Source organism: Callithrix jacchus, chromosome Y (assembly GCF_049354715.1).
Source record: "Callithrix jacchus isolate 240 chromosome Y, calJac240_pri, whole genome shotgun sequence".
In the NCBI taxonomy this organism is placed as follows: domain Eukaryota; kingdom Metazoa; phylum Chordata; class Mammalia; order Primates; family Cebidae; genus Callithrix; species Callithrix jacchus.
Genome location: NC_133525.1, coordinates 6,955,114 through 6,978,917, shown reverse-complemented (window position 1 = coordinate 6,978,917; position 23,804 = coordinate 6,955,114). Strand labels below are relative to the sequence as shown.

Here is a 23,804-nt window from a genome sequence, read left to right as displayed (position 1 = left end):
ACGTTAAAACTCTCAATAAACTAAGTATGGAGGATATATTGTAGGGGTTATTAAGAAATTATTGCCAGGTGCAGTGGCTCATGCCAGCACTTTGGGAGTAAGAGGCAGGTGGATCATCTGAGTTCAGGAGTTCAAGACCAGCCTTGCCAACATGGTATAACATCGTATCCACTAAAATAAACAAATATTAACTCGTGTAATGGCATGTGCCCGTAAACCCAGTTACTCAAGAGGCTAAGGCAGGGAAATCACTTGAACCTGGGTGGCGGAAATTGCTGAGAGCTGATATTCACACCACGCACTCCAACCAGGGTGACAGAGCAGGACTCCATCTCAACAACAAAAAGAGAAAAGAATTAGGCAGGTAAGAAAAGGGGTCCTTCAGGAGTTTTTCTTTTTGAGATGAGTTTTGCTCGTTACCTACACTGAAGTGCAATGGCATGAGAAGTTTTTCTTTTTCTTGTTTTTTGAGACAAAGTTTTGCTCCTGTCACCTAGGGTGGAGTGTAAGGGCATGACCTTGGTTCACTGCACCCATCATCTTCCAGATTCAAGTGATTCTCCTGCCTCCACCCCCAAGTAGTGGGGATTATACGCACCCACCACCAATCCTGTCTAATTTCTGTATTTTTGATAGAGACAGGGTTTTGCCATGTTGGCCAGGCTGATCTCGAACTCCTGACCTCAGGTAATCCAACTGCATCAGCCTCCAAAAGTGCTGGGATTACAGGTGTGAGCCAACATGCACAGCTGTTTTGGTTTCTTTCATAGCAGCTCCAGAAATGTATCTTGTCTAGCTGGAAAGCACCTGCTCAAAGAGCTGTGTGATAATCTTGATATGCAAAGGCTGACCATTAGAAACTGGGTACACACAAACATAACAATTCCTTCCCTTTTCTTTCTTGCCCCCACATGTGTCTGGCAACATGGTCACCCCCACATATCCTACAAGTGTAGAACATGGTGCTTGCATTTGCATATTAAAAGGCTAGGGTGAAAGAACTAGTTTTTTTCCAGGCTATATGAATGACATATCCGGTCAAACCAATACCTTGAGCCATATGCAAATCATACACTACCTCCTTCAGCCTCCCCATAAAAGCAGCTACTTTTTTTTTTTTTTTTTTGCCACACACAGTGTTTTCTCTTTGTTGGAATTCCTCTCTCTCTCTGTCACTGTACAGGGGAGTTGTTTTCTTCTTCCAATACTTTCTTGCCTATTAAGCTCTCTGCTCCTTAAAACAACCCCAGGTGTCTCCATGTCATTTTATCCAATTAAGTGCAAGAGTAAAGACCCTAGTGCTACTCCACTCATCTAAGACATGTCAGAAAATCCCTCAAAATAATAAAAGTCATATATGACAAACCTGCTGCTAATATCATAATGAATAGGCAAAAGCTGGAATCATTTCCCTTGAAAACTGGCACAAGACAAAGATGTCCCCTGTCACCACTTGTATCCCATATAGTATTGAAAGTTCTAGGCAATCAAGGAAGAGAAAGAAATAAAGGACATTGAAATAGAGAGGAAGACAAACTATCCCTGTTCACAAACAACATAATACTATATGTAGAAAAATCCATCATCTCAGCTCCAAAGGCTTTTAAGCTGATAAACAACTTAATCAAAGTCTCAGGATATGCAATCAATATGCAAAAATCACTAGCACTCTTACTCAAAATCAAGAATTCAAATCAAGAGCCAGAGGGGACTCAAGATGGCACAGTGAGAACAACCCAGGATTGAAGTTCTTGATGAATGCGTGGAGAGGGTGAGTCAGGGCCGCATTTACAGACAGATCTTTGTTGCCCACAGAACGGGGAAATTCCCAGGTATAAAAGAGACGCGGGATGCCAGGCAGAGGTTTTGGCTGGTGCAGGCAGCGGCTGGCGCTGTAGTGGAGAGGCGCTACAGTGCAGAGGCAGTACACAGTGCTCCCCACAAGGCACACTGGTCCGGGTGCCATGTTGAACCGGCAATCTGAGACTTGAGAGGGCTGAACTTGGGACTGAGTGGGACTTGGACATTGAGCCAGCCCAAGAGATTCCAGGGAGACAGCGTTTGGGGTAGCACAGTGGGACAAAAAAAGCAGCAATTCCACGCGCTCCGGGCGTGGGCACAGCTGAACCCAGGACGGTGCAGCTCCATGGGGGAGGAGCGTGTGCCATTACCGAGGCAATCCGCCCCTACTGAGGTACACGCCCATTGCTGACGCAGCCTGCCATTGCCGAGGCAACCCGCCACAACAGAGAGACTCCACCGCAGGGCATGGCCCATGGCAGCGGGGCGGAGAACCCAGCAGCAGGGCAGAGCCTACAGCACCGGGGTGAACCTCGCACCAGCAGGGCGGAGCCTCAGCAGGCAAATAGTAACTGGACTGCCTCCTGGCTGGGCAGAAAAGCATGGTGGAAACTCACGAGGTAAGCCCCAATCCCCCCCCTCCCCGAGACAGAGCATCTGAGAAAAAAAAGGGTTTTGTTTTATGACTTCAGCCGCAGCAGAATTAAACGTAGCAGCCTAACAGACCTGGATGAACAACAGGGCTCAGAGCTCAGCACTTGAGCTCCTATAAAATACAGACTGTCTGCTCAAGCAGCTCCCTGACCCCTCTATATCCAAAAGACTGACATTTGGCAGGCATCATTCTGGGACAAAGATAGCAAAAAAAGAAACTGGTAGCATCTCTCACTGTTCCGCAGCAGCTATAGGTGCACCCCAGACAAGCAGGGCCTGGAGTGGACCTCAGCAGTCATACAGTAGAGGGGCCAGACTGGTAGAAAAAAAACCAAGTAACAGAAATACTTCAACATCAACAATCTGGGCATCAACTCAGAGACCCAATCAAAAAGTCACCAACTACACAGATGACAGGTGGATAAATCCACAAAGATGAGAAGAAAACAGCACAAAAAGAAAGAAAACACCAAAAACCAGAACATCTCACCTCCTAGAAAGGACCAAAACTCCTCACCAGCAAGGGAACAAAGCTGGAGAGGGACTGTGACGAAATGACGGAATTAGACTTCAGATGGTGGATAATGAAAAACTTTGTGAGCTAAAAGAACATGTTTTAAATCAATGCAAAGAAACTAAGAATTTTTAAAAAAGATTTGAGAAAATGATAACAAGAATGGATAACTTAGAAAAAAATATGAATGAGCTGAAAAACACAATATGAAAACTTCACGAAGCATTCACAAGTTTCAACAGCTGAATTGACCAAGCAGAAGAAAGAATATCAGAAGTCGAAGATCACCTCAATGAAATAAAATGAGAAACCAAGATCAGAGAAAAAAGCGCAAAAAGGAATGAACAAAGTCTCCAAGAAATGTGAAACTATGTGAAGAGACCTAACCTACGTTTGACAGGTGTAACAGAATGTGACAAAGAGAATGAATCCAAGCTGGAAAATACTCTTCAGGACATTATACAGGAAAATTTCCCCCACCTAGCAAGACAGGCCAACACACAAATACAGAAAACACAGAGAACACCACAAAGATATTCCACAAGAAGAGCAACCCCAAGGCACATAATCATCAGATTCAACAAGGTTGAAATAAAGGAGAGAATACTAAGGGCAGCCAGAAAGAAAGGTTGGGTTACCCACAAAGGGAAGCCCATCAGACTCACAGCAGATCTCTCGGCAGAAACACTACAAGCCAGAAGAGAGTGAGGGCCAATGTTCAACATCCTTAAAGAAAAGAACTTTCAACCCAGAATTTCATATCCTGCCCAACTGAGCTTCAGAAGTGAAGGAAAAATAAAATCCTTTGCGAACAAGCAAGTACTCAGAAATTTTTGTCACCACCAGGCCTGCTTTACAAGAGCTCCTGAAAGAGGCACTACACATGGAAAGGAACAGCCAGTACCAGCCATTCCAAAATCACACTAAATGCTGAAGAGCATCAACATAATGAAGAATCTACAAAGACTAATGGGCAAACAAGTCAGCTAGCATCAAAATGGCAGTATCAAATTCACACATAACAATATTAACTATAAATGTAAATGGACTAAATGCACCAATCGAAAGACACAGATTGGCAAATTGGATAAAAATCCAAAACTCATCAGTGTGCTGTATCCAGGAAACCCATCTCACATGCAAGGATTAACAAAGGCTCAAAATAAAGGGATGGAAAAAGATTTACCAATCAAATGGAGAGCAAAAAAAAGCAGGAGTTGCAATTCTCATCTCTGATAAAATAGACTTTAAAGCAACAAAGATCAAAAGAGACAAAGAAGGCGATTACATAACGGTAAAAGGATCGATACAACAAGAAGAGCTAATGATCCTAAACATATATGGGCCCAATACAGGAGCACCCAGGTACATAAGGCAAGTTCTTAATGACTTATAAAGAGACTTAGACTCCCACACAATAATAGTGGGAGACTTTAACACTCCACTGTCAATATTAGACAGATCAACCTGACAGAAAATTAACAAGGATATCCAGGGCTTGAACTCAGACCTGGAGCAAGCAAACCTGATAGATATTTACAAAACTCTCCACCCCAAATCCACAGAATATACATTCTTCTCAGCACCACATCACACCTACTCGAAAATTGACCACATAATAGGAAGTAAAGCACTCCTCAGCAAATGCAAAACAACTGAAATCATAACAAACAGTCTCTCAGACCAGAGCGCAATCAAGTTAGAACTCAGAATTCAGAAATCAACCCAGAATCAGACAGCTTCATGGAAACTGAACAACTGGCTCTTGAATGTTGACTGGATAAACAACAAAATGAAGGCAGAAATAAAAAGTTCTTCAAAACCAATGAGAACGAAGACACAACATACCAGAATCTCTGGGACACATTTAAAGCAGTCTCTAGAGGAAAATATATAGCAATAAGTGCCCATATGAGGAGAATGGAGAAATCCAAAATCGACACCATATCGTCAAAATTGAAAGCGCTAAAGGAGCAAGATCAAAAAACCTCAAAACCCAGCAGAATACAAGAAAAAACTAAGATTAGAGCTGAACTGAAGGAGATAGAGACATGAAAAACCCTTCAAAAATTAATAAATCCAAGAGCTGGTTTTTTGAAAAGATCAACAAAATAGATAGACCACTAGCCAGATTGATTAAAAAGAAAAGAGAGATCAACCAAATAAATGCAATAAAAAATGATAAAGGGGAAATCACCACAGATTCCACAGAAATTCAAACCATCATCAGAGAATATTACAAACAACTCTATGCACATAAACTAGTAAACCTGGAAAAAATGGATACATTCCTGGACTCCTGTATCCTCCCAAGCCTAAACCAGGAGGAAGCTGAAACTATGAATAGACCAATATCAAGGTCAGAAGTCGAGGCAGCAGTTAAGAGCCTACCACACAAAAAAAGAACAGGTCCAGATATGTTCACAGTTGAATTCTACCAGACACACAAAGAGGAGCTGGTACCACTCCTTCTAAAACTATTCCAAGTAATCCAAAAAGAGGGAATCCTTCCGAAATCATTTTATGAGGCCAATATCATCCTGATGCCAAAACCCAGCAGAGACCCAACGAGATAAGAAAATTTCAGGCCAATATCCATGATGAACATAGATGCAAAAATCTTCAATAAAATATTGGCAAGCCGATTACAAGAGCAAATCAAAAAATTTATCCAATATGATCAAGTAAGATTCATCCCAGGGATGCAAGGCTGGTTCAACATACGCAAGTCTATCAACGTAATTCACCACATAAACAGAATCAAAAACAAAAATCACATGATTATCTCAATTGACGCAGAGAAGGCATTCAACAAAATTCAACAGCCCTTTATGCTCAAAACCCTCAATAAACTTGGTATCGATGGAATATATCTAAAAGTAATAAAAGCTCTTTATGACAAACCAACAGCCAATATCATACTGAATGGGTAAAAACTGGAAGCATTCCCTTTGAAATCTGGCACTAGACAAGGATGCCCTCTTTCATGACTCCTATTCAATATAGTACTGGAAGTTCTAGCCAGAGCAATCAGGCAAGAAAAAGAAATGCAGGGCATTCAAATAGGAAAGGTGGAAGCCAAGTTGTTTCTATTTGCAGAGAACATGATAGTATACCTAGAAGATCCCATCGCCTCAGCCCAAAAACTCCTGAAAACTGATAAGCAACTTCACCAAAGTCTCAGGATATAAAATAATGTGCAAAAATCACAAGCATTCCTCTACACCAATAACAGACTTAAAGAAAGCCAAGTCAAGAATGAACTGCCATTCACAGTTGCTACATAAAGAATAAAATACCTAGTAATACAACTCACAAGGAATGTAAGGGACCTCTTCAGGGAAAACTACAAACCACTGCTCAACGAAATCAGAGAGGACACAAACAGATGAAGAAACATTCCATGTTCATGGTTAGGAAGAATTAATATTATGAAAACGGCTATACTGCCCAAAGTAATTTACAGAATCAACACTATCCCCATCAAGCTACCATTGACTTTCTTCACAGAACTGGAAAAAACCACCATGAACTTCATATGGAACCAAAAGAGTGCCCGCATAGCCAACTCAATTCTAAGCCAAAAGAACACAGCGGGGGGCATCGCACTACCAGATTTCAAACTATACTACAAGGCTACAGTAATCAAAACAGCATGGTACTGGTACCAAAACAGAGATATAGACCAATGGAACAGAACAGAGACATTGGAGGCAACACAACATATCTACAACCATACAATCTTTGATAAAACTGACAAAAACATGCAATGGGGAAAGGATTCGCTGTTAAACAAATGGTGTTGGGAAAACTGGCTAGCCATGTGCAGAAAGCAGAAACTGGACCCCTTCCTGACACCTTACACTAAAATTAACTCCAGATGGATTAAAGACTTAAACATAAGACCTGGCATCATAAAAACCCTAGAGGAAAATCTAGGCAAAACCATCCAGGACATAGGAGTAGGCAAGGACTTCATGAACAAAACACCAAAAGCATTGGCAACAGAATTCAAAATAGACAAATGGGACCTAATTAAACTCCACAGCTTCTGCACTGCAAAATAAACAGTCCCTAGAGTGAATCGGCAACCAACACAATGGGAAAAAATTTTTGCAATTTACCCATCTGACAATGGGCTGATATACAGAATTTACAAAGAACTCCAACAGATTTACAGGAAAAAAACAAACAAGCCCATTCAAAAATGGGCAAAGGATATGAACAGACACTTTACGAAAGAAGACATATATGAGACCAACAACCATATGAAAAAATGCTAATCATCACTGGTCATCAGAGAGATGCAAATCAAAACCACGTTGAGATACCATCTCACGCCAGTTAGAATGGCAATCATTAAAAAATCTGGAGACAACAGATGCTGGAGAGTATGTGGAGAAAAAGAAACACTTTTACACTGTTGGTGGGAGTGTAAATTAGTTCAACCATTGTGGAAGACAGTGTGGCGATTTCTCAAGGACTTAGAAATAGAAATTCCATTTGACCCAGCAATCCCATTACTGGGTATATATCCAAAGGACTATAAATCGTTCTGCTATAAGGAGACATGCACACGAATGTTCATTGCAGCAGTGTTTACAATAGCAAAGACCTGGAAACAACCCAAATGCCCATCGATGATAGACTTGATTGGGAAAATGTGGCACATATACACCATGGAATATTATGCAGCAATCAGAAATGATGAGTTTGTGTCGTTTGTAGGGACATGGATGAATCTGGAGAACATCATTCTCAGCAAGCTGACACAAGAACAGAAAATGAAATACAGCATATTCTTACTCATAGGCGGGTGATGAAAAACGAGAACACACGGACCCAGGGAGGGGAATACTAAACACTGGGGTCTAAAAGCGAGGGCCAGCAGAGGGTGGAGCTGGGGAGGGATAGCCTGGGGAGAAATGCCAAATGTGGGTAAAGGGGAGAAAGGAAGCAAAACACACTGCCATGTGTGTACCTATGCAACTGTCTTGCATGTTCTGCACATGTACCCCAAAAACCTAAAATGCAATAAAAAATTAAAAAAAAAATCAAGAGCCAAGTCATAAACAAACTCTCATTCAAACTTGTCACAAAAAGAATAAAACCTAGAAGTACAGCTAACCAGGGAAGTGAAAGATCTTTATAGGAAAAATTATTAATAAAAATCACTACTCAATAAATCAGAAATGATACAAACAAATAGAAAAAATTCCATGCTTGTAGATGTGGAGAATAAATATAAAATGGCTACTCTGCCCAAACCAATTTATAGATCTAGTGTTATACCCATTAAACTACAACTGACACTCTTCACAGAACTAGAAAAATCTATTTTAAAATTCATGTGAAATGAAAACGGAGCCTGAATATCCAAAGCAATTCTAAGCCAAATAATCAAAAGTAAATGCATCATGTGATTCACATTCAAACTATATGACAGGACTATAATAACCCAAACTAGCACTGACTGGTACTAATATATATATATATATATACCAATGGAACAGAATAGATAACTCAGAAATAAGACTGCATACTTATAACTATCTGATTTTCAACAAACCTAACAAAAGAAAGCAATGGCAAAAGGACTCCCTATTTATTAAATGGTAATGTGATAACTTGCTAGCCGTTGGGCAAAAATGGAAACTGGGCCTTTTTAATTACACTATATACAAATATTAACTCAAGATAGATTAAAGATGCAAATGTAAACCTCAAAACTATAAAAACCATAGAAGGAAATCTAGGCAATACAATTCCAGACATAGGCAGGAGTAAAGATTTCATGACAAGGTGTGAAAAGCAATTGTTACAAAAGCAAATGTTAATAAATGACATCTAATTAAGCTAAAGAGCTTCTACAATAGCAAAGTAAGCTATCAACCAATTTAATAGACAATCAATAGAATGGGAAAAAAATTGAAAGCTATGCATCTGACAAAGGTCTAATATCCAGCACTTATAAGGAGCTTGAACGAATTTACAAGGAAAAATAAAAAAACCCCATTAAAAAGTGGAAAAAGAATAAAAACACACAATTCGCAAAAGAAGACATACACATGTAGGCAACAAACATTTAGAAAAGCTCAACATCACTGATCGTTGGAGAAGTGTGCATTAAACCACAATAAGGTACTATCTCAAACCAGCCAGGATACTATATTATAAAGTCAAAATCTAACAAATTCTGGTGAGGTTTTGAATAGGAATGTTTTACACTGTTGGTGGGAGTGTAAAGTAGTTCAACTATTATGGAAAAGAGTGTGGCAATTTCTCAGTGCCTAAAGACAGAATTATCGTTCAACCCACCAATCTCATTACTAGGTATACACCCAAAGGATTATAAATCATTCTGTTAAAAAGATGCATGCACATGTATGTTCATTGCAGCTATTCATAATAGCACATGTACATTCGCTGCAGCTATTTCCAAGAGCAAAGACATGGAATCAATTCAAAAGCTCAACAATGATAGACTGTGGTAAGTATACACCACAGAATAAAATGTGGCCAAAAAACGGACAAAATCATGTCTTTGCAGGGACATAACTGGAGGCCATTACCCTTAGCAAATAAATGCCAGAACAGAAAACCAAATACTGCATGTTCTCATTTATAAGTGGGAGATAAATTGTGACAATATACATACACAGAGCGGGTAATAATACATGGTTGGCTCTACTGGTGGACAGAGCATAGGAAGAGGGAGAGAAGCAGGAAATATAATTAATGTATATAAGGTTAAATACCTGGGTGATGAAGTAATCTATACAATCAACCCTATGACACAGGTTTACCTATATAACAAACCTTCACATCCTGTATCTCTGAACCTAAAAAGTTAAGAAAAAAAAGGCACACATGTGTACCTCTGAACTTAAAAGTTAAAAAAATTATTAAAATAAATGAGGTTAGCAAGGTGGTATGACAAAAGATCAACATACAAAAGTCAATCATATATCTGTATATCACTAACAAATGCTTCATAGGGGACATCTTAAAAATACAATTCATAGTAGCAGAAAAAGAATAAAATAATCTGAAAGAAATTAAGTTCAAATATGGAATACATACTATACATACTAAATACTAACATATATATTAAAAACTATAAAAGTATGTTGAAGGACATCCAAGAAGACCTAAATAAATTAAAATACATGCGTTGTCAATGTACTCTGTAGGAAAATTAGATGGAAATATTTTCTAAATTTGTCTGTGAATTCAATATTTCTGTCTCAATCCCAGCTTGCTTCTCTGTAGAAATCCAAGCTTTTTTTCTCTGCAGAAATAGGCAAGCTCAAAGCAGTCCTGAGAAAAACAAGAACGAAGTTGGATTACTCAGTGTTTCCAATTCAAAACCTTTTACAAATTCTACAAATTACAGCAATAAAAACAATGACATTAGAATGTATACATACAGATATATCAAATGGAATTGAGAGTCCAAGAATAAATCCATACATCAATGGCATATGGAATGCTATCAAGAGTGCCAAGAACAATTAATGAAGCAATAATAATGTTTCCAACAAATATTGGGACAACTAGAAGGCAAAATGCAAAAATACTGACTTGGATCATTACTTCACAGTGTTTACAAAAGTTAACTCAAAATGTATCCAAGTCTTTAATGTAAAAGCTAACACTAAAAAGTTCATAGAATTGAGTACATCTTTGTGACTTTGGGTTAGACAAAATCACCTGAGGCAATAATGAAAGTGCAAGAGACAATAGAAAAAAACTAAACTGTCCAGAGATCAAATTAAAAATCTTTCAGTTTAAAGGTCACTATTAGGAAAGAGAGAAGCCAGCACACAGAATTATTATTTTTTTTTCAAATCAAACATCTGATAAGAGAATCAGGTAAGAATAACTACAACTAAACAAAGACAATGCAATGTGAAAATAGCCAAAAACCTTGAATAGACATTTCTCCAAAGAAGGCATATAAAGCACATGAACAAGCCAACAACAAACCAGAAGATTCTAAGCATTATTGTTTCATTAGTAATTCTGGAATTCCAAGTCAAAACTCAATGAGATTACACTATGATGGTAAAATCAGTTCAGTGATGTAATTACAGTGTTGGTGAAGACATGCAGAAACTAGAACTGTCTTCCACTTTTGATGGAAATTAAATAACACCATACATATGCTTTAGAGAACAATGTATCAGTTACTCAACAGTTTAAAACTAAGTTTTCTGTATAACCCACCAATTCTACCTGTAGGTGTATACACATGAGAAATAAAACTAAGCCTGCACCCAAAAACCAGCACACAAATGTTGATAGCAACATTATTTATAATAGCTAAAAGTAGAAACTGAAATATCTATTTACTGATGAATTAATGAAATATAAAGCTATTTCATAAGAAATTTTGAATCGTGGAAAAATTAGAAAAATTTGATAACCTAAAATAATAATACACACTAAACTATAACTGATTTTTATAGAGAAATGTAGATAAAAACTGGTAAAATGAAAGCAGAAAATTAAGCAAATTACTTTTGACACAGAAATATATATAGTGTAGCATAATAAACTAATAAAGCCGATAATCGGGATGGAATGGATAAATTGTTCCAAAAAAAAAAAAAAAAGGAAGAAACAATCATAGAATATAAAGCAATAGTCAAAGCAAACTTAAAGCAGTTGTTTTCAAAATGAGATTCACTAATTTTTAAATTTACCTTTTGCATATTTTTTTCAAATATAGAGAATAAGATAATGCCTAAGTGAATTGATTCTAAAAAAACAATAGCAAAATAAGGTGATTTTTGCTTATTAACCGGGTGTAAAATATTGTAAATAAAATTATAGGCAACAAAGTGTGACGTCTTATTTTGTTTTGCAATTAAAAATCGCAATAAACTATAACTTCCTTTAAAAACAACTTAGAGAATTCTACATCAAAAAATAGATTAGCAGAGTGTTTCTTTCAGTTAATTTACGGTACGAATGTTAGGCAATGTTGAAGAGTTACTGCCGTTATCTTACAAGGTATTTGTGATCAGTTTTAAATTTAGGGTATTACCAGGTAATTTTTAGGGATGTGTATCATGTGGTTTTTCCCCGTCATAAAGTCCAATCTAGAACTGGTAAAAAGTGTAGCGACAAATGTGCCCATGTGGAGGACACTGTTAATGCAGGTTTACAAGAACATTAAATGCATCCTACCACATGTCCTAGCTCCTAAACGTGTTGTGACAGGAAAGCTCGCTAGCTGAGAACCCAAGTAAGTCCTCAGAGAATGTTAGTAAAAACCTCCGCGTGAACACATATCTTGGGCGATTTGTACCAGCAGGAAGAAAAAAAAAAAAAGGTGCGCTTCTGGCCAGCATTTTCGCAAAGACGAAATTTTCTGGGAGAAATCCAGTCGTCCGATCGCGTCAGATCCTTTTACGATCCTTCCCTGCAATACGCAGGCGTAACTTGCGCATTGGTCCCATTTTAAAAGAAGATCCGGCCATACTATTTTTAGCTTGCTTTTTAGTTCCGTCGGAGTGCCTTTGAATATCAGTCCAGCGACTCTCTGTGGCTGTTTTCCTCCATTAAAATTGCTCTTTATTCCCAGCTTTTAGGTGAGGTGTAGAAGGTCTCAGAGGTTTGGAAATAACGCCAGGAAAAAAAAATCGATCCGCGGAGTGAGACGGTCAGCACCACACAGCAGAGCAAGATGGTGGTTGTAAAACCGAAAGCCCCGGTGGTTGGTAAACCGCTACTGGATTAAAGTAAGTCAGGAATTTGTAAGTGAAATTTCGCTAGCTAGCCTTTTCAGTAGGAGGAACCCATGTGCCATTAAAGAAAGTGTGATTCTTATTTTACAGCTTAGCATTAAGGACCGACATGGAACCCGGATCTGACGAGTTCCTTCCCCCGCCGGAGTGCCCGGTGTTTGAGCCTAGCTGGGCTGAATTCAGCGACCCGCTGGGCTACATTGCGAAAATCAGGCCCATAGCCGAGAAGTCTGGCATCTGCAAAATCCGCCCACCCGCAGTAAGTCTCTGAAACAAAACTTGGAGTGGGTCGCCTTCTGTTTGAACGTTGTAGCAGTTTACCACTTGAAGAGGCTTTACATTTATGAAGAGAAATCCTTAGCTCCCTATTCCTCGTTTAACTTAATTACTAGAACAGGCTGTCCTCAGAACATTTGTATCTGATCGCCACATTCTACGGGATTCTAAAGATCTGACTTCTTTAGGAACAAAAATATACGCTTCAAACATTTTTACTTTGTGCCGTTACTTAAATATACTTCGGGCATACACAAATTTACTCTTAACTGCAAAAAAAAAAAAAAAGAAAAAAAAAAGAAAAAAAATTACCCAGAAGTACTTGATCTATCACAGAACCAAGTTATATAAACTTGTGTCCACCACGTGGACTGGTGTTTTCATTATTTAATATAACTTGATATGTATGTAACAAATAGCAAAGAATGGGAGTGATGTGGCATTCTTTGCCACCAATTAAGTTTGTATTATTAAACGTAGAGCATCTTGGTTTGCTACACTCAAAACTACTAAACGGACCTCGTAGAAGTTTGACTGAGTTAAGGATACACACTGAAATGAGCCTAGGCTGTCGTTGTAAACAACTAAAAGAATATTCATATAAATCAAAAAGTTTTCGCAGAGCATACAATTTTTTTCTCATATGTAGAACCAGGCTGCAACTTTATTTTTCTTTGGATGTTCCCAGTTGTCAGCATTCGCAGTTAAACTTTTGCTTCTTGTGTCGTTTCCACACTGCTGCGAGTAGAAAGAGATAATGGCTTAGGTTCGAAAAAAATGAAGCAGTTTTTTAATCTGTTTTACGTTTATCTTTAGTAACGACTCATAACGCAAATAGCATAGTGTTCAGATGTGCATTATACTTTTGAAGTAGCTTTCTAGGCTTGAGATTTTGGTGGCTTTTATTTTGTTTTACTTTTTAGCATGTTACGAAGGAGACATATCAAGGTGAGTTTTGGATTTGCAGGATTTTGTCTTTTCTTCTTTTTTATTCAGTTAATCTTGATTTTCAAGAAGAAATCATTTGAGGCCCTTGTGTACCAAAATGGTTACCAGAAGTCTTTAGAAGCTTGGAAACAAATGATTGTGGTTTTCACCATCTTTTTCTTTTACTTTGCTATTAATATCCAGGTTCTTATGCTTTCTTCTAGGACTGGCAGCCTCCCTTTGCAGTAGAAGTTGACAATTTCAGATTTACTCCTCGCATCCAAAGGCTAAATGAACTGGAGGTAAGATTGGGAGCCATACTTTTATTAAAGGTATCTAACCTCTAATCATGGCGTTATAGTTTTTTAACAATGTGGAACCTAGATTTTGTAATTGAATGTATTAAATTTGAATCTGAGCCTCACCATTTTCCAGAATGTTAATCTTGGAGAAAGTCTTCTATAAAATACATATTTATTATTCACAGAAATGTCAGAACATACAGAAGGGTTTAAATTTCTGAGGATGAAGGATTTATTCTTTTGCTATACAATGGGTTCAAGTTAAAACAAAATGACAGTACGTTTCCCATTTGGTTTTCTCATATCCACATATTTAACGACTGATTTTTTTTTTTGAGACATCTCATTCTGTCTCCCAGGCTGGAGTGCAATGGTGCGATTCAGGTCACTGCAACCTCTGTTCCTGGGTTCAAGGGATTCTCCTGCCTTAGCCTCCCAAGTAACTGGTATTACAGATATACACCACCAGGCCCAGCTGATTTTTGTATTTTTAGTAAAGATGGAGTTTCACCATATTGGTCAGGCTAGTTTTCAACTCCTGACCTTAGGTGGTCTGCCCACATTCACCTCCTAAAGTGCTGAGATTACAGGCATGAATCACTGTACTGGCCTGACTGAATCTTTCTGATTGGTTAACAAAAGCAGAGTTCAGAGAAATAATAGAAACTTTTGAATATTTAGCAAAAGGCTGATAGTCTTACATATGTTCTGCTTTAATATGATATTAGAGGCAAAGCTGACTTTTTAAAGCAGTCAGTTCAATCTTTACAGCATAGGAAGTATACGCATGATTTGTCATTTTCTTTTACTATTAGGATTTTGACTATGATCAGTAGCTAGGAGCTGCATATGAGTTAGGATAAGAAAGCAAAGAGTCAGAAACTGGTTTCATTTCCAGTTTGACATGGACTAGAAAAATACTTATTTGAATTTTTTAAAGTGTATCTCAGTACATTGTAAGTAGGTGATACTGAGGCTCAATATTCTTGGAGTCTAAATAGTTTTTGTCAAGGCATTTTTTAAGTCAAAGAATTCTTTAAATTTAGATATGATATTGATTTTAAAATAGCACATTCTTAGCCCTTCTTAAAGACTCAGCTTATTTGAGCTTTTTCTAGATACCACTGCTGAGATAGACAATGAAGCTGGGACATTAGTAGAAAAGTGTAGATAGCATAGAATAATACTTGTTTATTTACTTCACGCTGGACAAAGTCAGTTTAAGAAGTATGCCAATCCTATAAGACTTTCTCTTTCCTAGGCCCAAACTAGAGTGAAATTGAACTATTTGGATCAGATTGCAAAATTCTGGGAAATTCAAGGCTCTTCCTTAAAGATTCCCAATGTGGAACGGAGGATCTTGGACCTCTACAGCCTTAGTAAGGTAAGATAGTCTACTTTCTAACGGAAAAATAAAAACCTTGGCTCAAGGGTCTTCTGTGTTAGAAAATAATGTTTCCAGGCAGGAAAGGAAAGAACACTGAGCCTAGCAGCATTTCTTGACATAATCTTTGAATATTGAAATGGTTGATATTGGCCCCCCCAGATTTAAGCCTCATTGCTGTTTTTAGTCCTTTCCAGTCTGTTCACAGTTCTTCCACAGCTTTTCTCTTTTTCTTTCTTTTTTTACCATTATATATTCTTCCTTTATTTATTTATTTTATTTCCATAGGATATAACTTTGTTAATTGTACTTTAGGTTTTGGGTACATGTGCAGAGCATGCAGAATTGTTGCATAGGTACATACATGGCAATGTGATTTGCTGTCTCCGTCCTCCCATCACCTATATCTGGCATCTCTGTCCATGTTATCTCTAGCCTCCCCACCTCCCACTGTCCCTACCCTAGATTCCCCAAAAGATCCCATTGTATGATGCTCCCCACCCTGTGTCCATGTGTTCTCATTGTTCAATACCCACCTGTGAGTGAGAACATGTGGTGTTTGATTTTCTGTTCTTATGTCAGTTTGCTGAGAATGATGGTTTCCAGATTCATCCATGTCCCTGCAAAGAACATGAATGAACTCCTAATTTTTTATGGCTGCATAGCATTCCATAATGTATATGTGCCACATTTTTCTTGTCCGGTCTATCATCAATGGGCATTTGGTTTTTGGTTCCAGGTCTTTGCTATTGTAAACAGTGCCACAGTGAACATATGTGTGCATGTGTCTTTAGAATAGAATAATTTACAATCCTTTGTGTATATAGTGAGCAATGGGATTGCTGAGTCAAATGGAATTACTATTTCTAGGTCTGAGGAATCACCACACTGTCTTCTACAATGATTGAACTAGTTTACACTCCCACCAACAGTATAAAATTGTTCCTATTTCTTCACATCCTCTTCAGCATCTGTTGTCTCCAGAACTTTTAATGATTGCCATTCTAACTGGCATGAGTTGATATCTCAATGTTGTTTTTATTTTCATTTCTCTAATGACAAGTGATGATGAGCATTTTTTCATGTTTGTTGGCCTCATGTATGTCTTCCTTTTTTTCCTTTTGTAAAGTGTACATATCCTTTGACCACTTTTGAATGGATTAAAACAAATTTTTTTTCTTATAAATCTGTTTTAGTTCTTTTTAGATTCTGGATATTAGCCCTTGGCAGATGGGTAGATTGCAAAAGTTTTTTCCCATTCTGTTGCTTGCTGGTTCGCTCTTATGATTGTTTCTTTTGCTCTACAGGAACTCTAGACTTTAATAGATCCCATTTGCCTATTTTCTCTTTTGTTACCATTGCTTTTTGTGTTTTAGTCATGAAGTCCTTAACCTGTGCCTATGTCCTGAATGGTTTTGCCTCGGTTTCCTTCTAGGGTTTTTATGGTGTTAAGGTCTTAATGTTTAAGTCTTGAATCCATCTGGAATTAATTTTAGTGTAAGTTGTCAGGAAAGGGTCCAGTTTTGCTTTCTGCACATGGCTAGCCAATTTTCCCAACACCATTTATTAAACAGGAAATAGTTTCCTCATTGTTTGTTTTTGTAAGGTTTGTCAAAGATCAGATGATTGTACATATCTGGCATACCCTCCGAGGCCTCTGTTCTGTTCCATTGTTCTATATCTCTGTTTTGGTACCAGTACCATGCTGCTTTGATTTCTCGTAGTATAGTTTGAAGTCAGGTAGTGTGATGCCTCTGACTTTCTTCTTTTTGCTGAGAATAGTCGTGCCCATGCATCCTCTCTTTTGGTTCTCTATGAAGTTTAAGGTGCTTTTTTCTAGTTCTGTCAAGGTCGTTGGAAGCATGATGGCGATAGTGTGGTATCTGTAAATTACTTTGTGCAGTATGGCCATTTTCACAATATTGAATCTTCCTACCATAAGCATGGAATGATTTTCCATCTGTGTCCTCTTTTATTTCGTTGAGCAGTGGGTTTGTAGTACTCCTTAAAGAGGTCCTTTGCATTTTTTGTTACTTGTGTTTCTAGGTGTTTTATTCTCTTTGTAGCAATAGTGAATGGGAGTTCCCTCTTGATTTGGCTCTCTGTTAGTCTGTTATAGCTGTATAGGAATGCTTGTGATTTCTGCATTGATTTTTGTATCCTGTGACTTTGCTGAAGTTGCTTATTAGTTTAAGGAGATTTTGGGCTAAGACAGTGGGCTCTTCTTAATATACAATCATGTCATCTGCAAACACAGACAATTTGACTTCCTCGTTTCCTAATTGAATACCCTGGATTTCTTTTACTTCCCTGATTACTCTGGCAAGAACTTCCAATACTATATTGAATAGGAGTGGTGAGAGAGGGCATCCTTGTCTAGTGCCAGATTTCAAAGGGAATGCTTCCAGTTTTTTTGCCCATTCAGTATGATATTGGCTGTGGGTTTGTCATAAGTAGCTTTTATTATTTTAAGATACGTTCCGTTGATACCTAGTTTACCGAGAGTTTTTAGCATAAATGGCTGCTGAATTTTTTCGAAGACCTTCTCTGCATCTGTTGAGATAAATGTGGTTTTTGTCTTTGGTTCTGTTTATGTGGTAGATTATGTTTATAGACTTGCATGTGTTAAAGCAGCGTTGCATCCCCGGGATGAAGCCTAGTTGATGGTGATGTATACATTTCTTGATATGCTGTTGCAATCTGTTTGCCAGTATTTTATTGAGAATTTTTTCATTTATGTTCCTGAAGTTTTTTTTGTTGTTGTTGAGTCTCTGCTGGGTTTTGGTATCATGATGATGTTGGTCTCATAAATGATTTGGGAAGGATTCCCTCTTTTCATCTTGTTTGGAATAGTTTCAGAAGATGTGGTACCAGCTCCTCTGAGTACATCTAGTAGAATTTGACCATGAACCCATATAGACCCGGAATTTTTTTGGTTAGTAGGCTATTAATTGCTGCCTCAACTTCTGCCCTTGTTATTGGTCTCTTCAGGGTTTTTACTTCTTCAAGGTTTAGGCTTGGGAGGGTGCAAGTGTTCAGGAATTTATCCATTTCTTACAGGTTTACTGGTTTATGTGCACAGAGTTGTTTGTAGTAATCTCTGATGGTAGTTTGTATTTCTGTGGGATCGGTGGTAATATATCATTTATCATTTTTTATTGCATCCATTTGATATGCAATAAAATGCCTCTTTTTTTCTTTTTATTAATCTGGCTAGTGGTCTGTTTTGTTGATCTTTTCAAAAAACCAGTTCCTAGATCTATTGATGTTTTTCAAAGGGTTTATTGGGTCTTCATCTCTTTCATTTTTGCTCTGATCTTAGTTACTTTTTGTCGCGTGCTAGCTTTTGAGGTTTTTTTTATCTTGCTCCTCGAGGTCTTTAAATTTTGATGATACGTTATTGATTTTAGATCTTTCTCGCTTCTCATATGGGCATTTATTGCTACAAATTTCCCTCTAGATGCTACTTTAATTATTTCTCAGAGATTCTGGTATGTTGTGTCTTCATTCTCGTTGATTTCAAAGAACATCTTATTTTCTGCCTTCATTTCATTGTTTATCCAGTCAACATTCAAGAGTCAGTTGTTCTGGTTTCATGAAGTTCTGTGGTTCTGAGTTAGTTTCTTAATCCTGAGTTCTAATTTGATTGCATTGTATCTGAGAGACTGTTATGATTTCCGTTCTTTTGCATTTGCAGAAGCGTGATTTACTTTCAATTATGTGGTCAAGTTTAGTTTAAGTGTGATGTGGTGCTGAGAAGAATGTATAATCTTTGGATTTGGTGTGGAGAGTTCTGTATATGTCTATTACATTTGCTTGGTCCAGATCTGAGTTTAAATCCTGGATATCCTTGTGAATTTTTTTTCCCATTGATCTGTCTCATATTGACAGTGGAGTGTTAAGTCTCTGACGATTATTGTGTGGCAGTCTAAGTCTGTTATTAGGTTGTTATGATCTTGCTTTATGTATCTGGTTACTCCTGTATGGGGTATGTATATGTTTAGCATCATTAGCTCTTCTAGTTGCATTGATCCTTTTACCATTATGGAGTGCCCTTCTTTGTCTCTTTTGATCTTTGTTTTAAAGTCCGTTTTATCATAGACTAGGATTTAAATTCCTGCTTTTTGTTGGTCTCCATTTCCTTAGTAAATCTTATTCCATCCCTTTATTTTGAGCCTTTATGTGTTCTTGCACGTGTGATGGGTTTTCTGATACAGCACACACATGGGTCTTGACCCTTTATCCAATTTGCCAGTCTGTGTCTTTTGATTGAGGCATTTAGTCCATTTACATTTAAGGTTAATATTGTTATATGTGAATTTGATCCTGCTATTTTGATGTTAGCTGGTTGTTCTGCCCATTAGCTGATGCAGTTTCTTCATTGCGTCAATGGTCTTTACCATGTGGTAGGTTTTTGGAGTCGCTGGTACTGGTTGTTCCTTTCCATGTTTAGTGCTTCTCTCAGGATGTCTTGTAAAGCCCTTCTGGTGGTGACAAAATCACTTAGTGTTTGCTTACCCATAAAGGATTTTATTTCTTCTTCGCTTATGAAGCTTGGTTTGGCTGGATATGCAATTCTAGGTAGAAAGTTGTTTTCTTGAAGGATATTGACTATTGGCTTCCAGCATCTTCTGGCTTGTAGGGTTTCTGCTGAGAGATCCACGGTGACTCTTATGGGCTTCCCTTTGTGTGTAATCCGACCTTTCTCTCTGGCTACTCTTAGGATTTTTTCCATCATTTCAATTGTAGTGAATCTGATGATTATGTGCCTTGGGGTTGCTATTCTTGAGGAATATCTTTTTGTTGGTCTCTGAATTTCCTGCACTTGAATGCTGGCCTGCCTTGCTAGGTTTGGGAAATTCTCCTGGATAATATCCTGACGAGTGTTTTCCAGCTTGGAGTCATTCTTTTAGTCACATTTAGGTACACCAGTCAAGCGTATATTAGGTCTTTTTACATAATCCCATATTTCTTGGAGGCTTTGTTCATTTCTTTTCACTTTTGTTTTCTTTCTTTCTTTTTTTATTTTTTTTTGAGATGGAGTTTCACTCTTGTTACCCAGGCTGAAGTGCAATGGCGTGATCTCGGCTCACTGCAACCTCCACTTCCTGGGTTCATGCAATTCCCCTGCCTCAGCCTCCCGAGTAGCTGGGATTACAGGCACACGCCACCATGCCCCGCTAATTTTTTTTATATTTCTAGTAGAGACGGGGTTTCACCATGCCGACCAGGATGGTCTCGATCTCTTGACCTCATGATCCAGCCGCTTTGGCCTCCCAAAGTGCTGGGATTACAGGCTTGAGCCACCGCGCCTGGCCTGTTTTCTTTATTCTTGCCTTCTCCTTTTATTTAATTGAATTGATCTTCCATCTCTGATATCCTCTCTTCTGCTTGGTCAATTCAGCTATTGAAACTTGTGTATGCTTCACAAAGTTCTCATGCCATGTTGTTTTTCAGCTCCATGAAGTCGTTTATGTTCTTTTCTAAGCTGGTTATTCTACTTAGCAGCTTTATCTAACCTTCTTTCAAGGTTCTTAGTTTCTTTATATTGGGTTATAGCATGTGCTTTTAGCTCAGAGAAGTTTCTTATCACCCACCTTCTGAAGTATGCTTCTGTGAATTCATCAGACTTATTATCCATGCAGCTTTGCTCCCTTGCTGGTGAGGAGTTGTGATCCCTTGGAGGAACAGAGGGCGTCTGGTTTTTAGTGTTTTCATCCTTTTTGCACTGGTTTCTTCCCATCTTTGTGGATTTATCTACCTGTGGTCTTTGTAGTTGGTGGCTTTCAGTTGGGGTCTATGAGTGGACATCCTTTACTTTGATGTGGAAGCTATTTCTTTCTGTGTTTTAGTTTTCCTTCTAAGTCAGGCTCCTCTGCTGCAGGACAGCTGGCAGTTCACTCCAGATCCTGCTTGCCTGCAGATCACCTGTGGCGGCTATAGAACAGTAAGGGTTGCTGCCAGTTTCTTCTTTTACCTTCATCCCAAATGGGTACCTGCCAGATGTCAGCCTGAGCTTTTCTTTATGAGGCATCTCTTTGGATATAAGGGGGCAAGGAGCTTTTTGAGGAGTTGTGCTTTCCCTTATAGTAGCTCAAGTGCTGTGCTGTTTACTCCATTGTTCTGTTCAGAGCTGTTGTGCAGGTACATTTAAGTCTGCTGCAGCAGAACTCATAACTGCCTCTTTCCCAGGTGCTCTGCCCTTGGAAGGTGGGGCCTTTTAAGTTCCTAAATGTGCTGCTGCTTTTTCTCAGAGATGCCCTGGCCAGCAAGGAAGTAGTCTAGTCACAGTGTGCCAGCAGAGGTGTTGCTGAGCTGCTGTGGGCTATGCCCACATGCTGTATAAACTTCCTTGTGGTTTTGTTTATAAAGGTACTCTTAGAATTGCCTCTGTAAAGATGGTCTGCCTCAGTAATGGTGGATTGCCTCAGTAATGTTGGCATGCCTTGGTAGTGGCGTATTGCCTCAGTAATGGTGGATGTCCTTCTCCTACTAACCTGGGCTGTGCCAGGTCCAGCTGTACTTGCTGTGAAAGTTTCAATGCAGAGTACTTAAAATTGCTGGTCTTTGTAGGTATAGGATCTGCTGAACTAGATCACCTGGCTCCCTGTTTCAGACACCTCTTTTTCAGTTGATTGGATGGCTCTATATCCCAGGTGATTCAGGTGCTTGTTGAAGTAGCCGCCCAGATTTGTGTGAATTTTTGTGTGGAAACTCATGGCACTGGCTGAAACAGCTGTGCTGGAAACTTCTGGTCTGTGGGGAGTAAAAACTCTTTTGGAAATGCCCTCTATGCTGTTCTCACTGGGAACTGCACTCCAGAGGTGTTACTATTCAGACATCTTGAATGTCTCTCCCATTCTCCCTTCTGTGTGAAGAGATTGGAACCCCTGTGCTCTGCCAGTAGGAATGTAAAATGGTACAGCCACTGTGGAAAACAGTATGGAGGTTCCCACTGCTCTCCTGGGAAAACCAGACCTAGGTGTTTCAAAATCAGAAGCGGGGCATGCTAGTTCACTTTGAAGGGCAAGAATCCCATATCTTTTCTTATACTTTCAGATTGTGATGGAGGAAGGTGGCTATGAAGCCATCTGCAAGGAACGTCGGTGGGCTCGAGTTGCCCGGCGTCTCCACTACCCACCAGGCAAAAACATTGGCTCCCTGCTACGATTGCATTATGAACGAATCATATACCCCTATGAAATGTTTCAGTCTGGTGCCAGCAATGTGGTGAGGGCATTTAAACTGGTTTGTGGACTGACATGATTATGTTTTCTTTTGTATTGGACTTTCCTCCTGAGAAGTCGGATTCTAGAGATTACAATCTAGAGATTATAAATTTCTGGAGTGAAGATACTCCAGAAATTGATACTATTATGCAGCCTCTGTGTGGCAAGGTTTTATACCTGTTATAGTTAAAAGAAAAACTAGCGTGATCTTTCTGTCTTTTTAGCAGGTTGATATTTACTAAGATCTTATTATGGAGAAGATCTTAAATTGGATGCTATGGGAAAACATTTCCTATTTTAAATATCTTAAGTGAAAAAACTAATTATCTTAATGAAGTTATTAAGCTTTCTTGAGGCTGGTTCTCTTAAAGATAGGGAAAAAAAGCTTGGTATTGCTTGGGTTTAACTCAGGGAGTGGTAACAGTTTATTTTAAATAATAAGTTAGTAGATGTTTTTTTTTTGGAAACAGGTGCTCACTCTGCCACCAGGCTGGAGTGTGATCTCAGCTCACTGTAACCTCTGCCTTCCAGGTTCAAGTGATTCTCCTGCCTCAGCCTCCCGAGTGGCTGGGATTACAGGAACACGCAACTATGCCCAGCTAATTTTTGTATTTTTAGTAGTGGGGTTTCACTATGTTGGCCAGAATGGTCTCGATCTCGTAACCTCGTGATCTGCCCACTTTGGCCTTTCAGAGTGCTAGGATTAAAGGTGAGAGCCACCGTGCCTGGTCAATGTTAGATTTTATTATTCACAAAACTTTTAAATATTTTATAAAAACTGTGTCTGTATGTTTAAAAACACAGTTCTCTTAGTGTTCAAAATTACTAGATTTGATATTTTCCTTTCTGATTTATCAGCCAGGAAATTGAAACACAAAGAGAGAGGTTCAGTATATTTATCGAAAGCACACAAAGAATAAGAGTAAAAACCCAGTGTTCGATCATATTCCTTGCTGCTCATTC

At 38.6% G+C, this 23,804-nt stretch overlaps 1 protein-coding gene across 6 annotated transcripts in view; it reads left to right on the top strand.

The window, feature by feature from the left end:
• Positions 1–12,465: 12,465 nt before the first annotated feature.
• Positions 12,466–23,804, top strand: part of KDM5D (lysine demethylase 5D) — a 59,606-nt gene continuing 48,267 nt past the window's right edge. For 4 of the 6 annotated variants that reach the window (XM_035289837.3, XM_035289840.3, XM_035289843.3 and 1 more), the window contains exons 1-5: positions 12,466–12,717; positions 12,814–12,982; positions 14,151–14,228; positions 15,490–15,612; positions 22,672–22,842. In XM_035289837.3, coding sequence (XP_035145728.1) covers positions 12,833–12,982; positions 14,151–14,228; positions 15,490–15,612; positions 22,672–22,842 — 522 coding nt within the window. In that variant the 5' untranslated portion in view covers positions 12,466–12,717; positions 12,814–12,832. Of the gene's footprint in view, positions 12,718–12,813; positions 12,983–14,150; positions 14,229–15,489; positions 15,613–22,671; positions 22,843–23,804 lie in introns of those variants that run through there. The other 2 variants (XM_078364425.1, XM_078364424.1) reach the window with 1 other exon arrangement.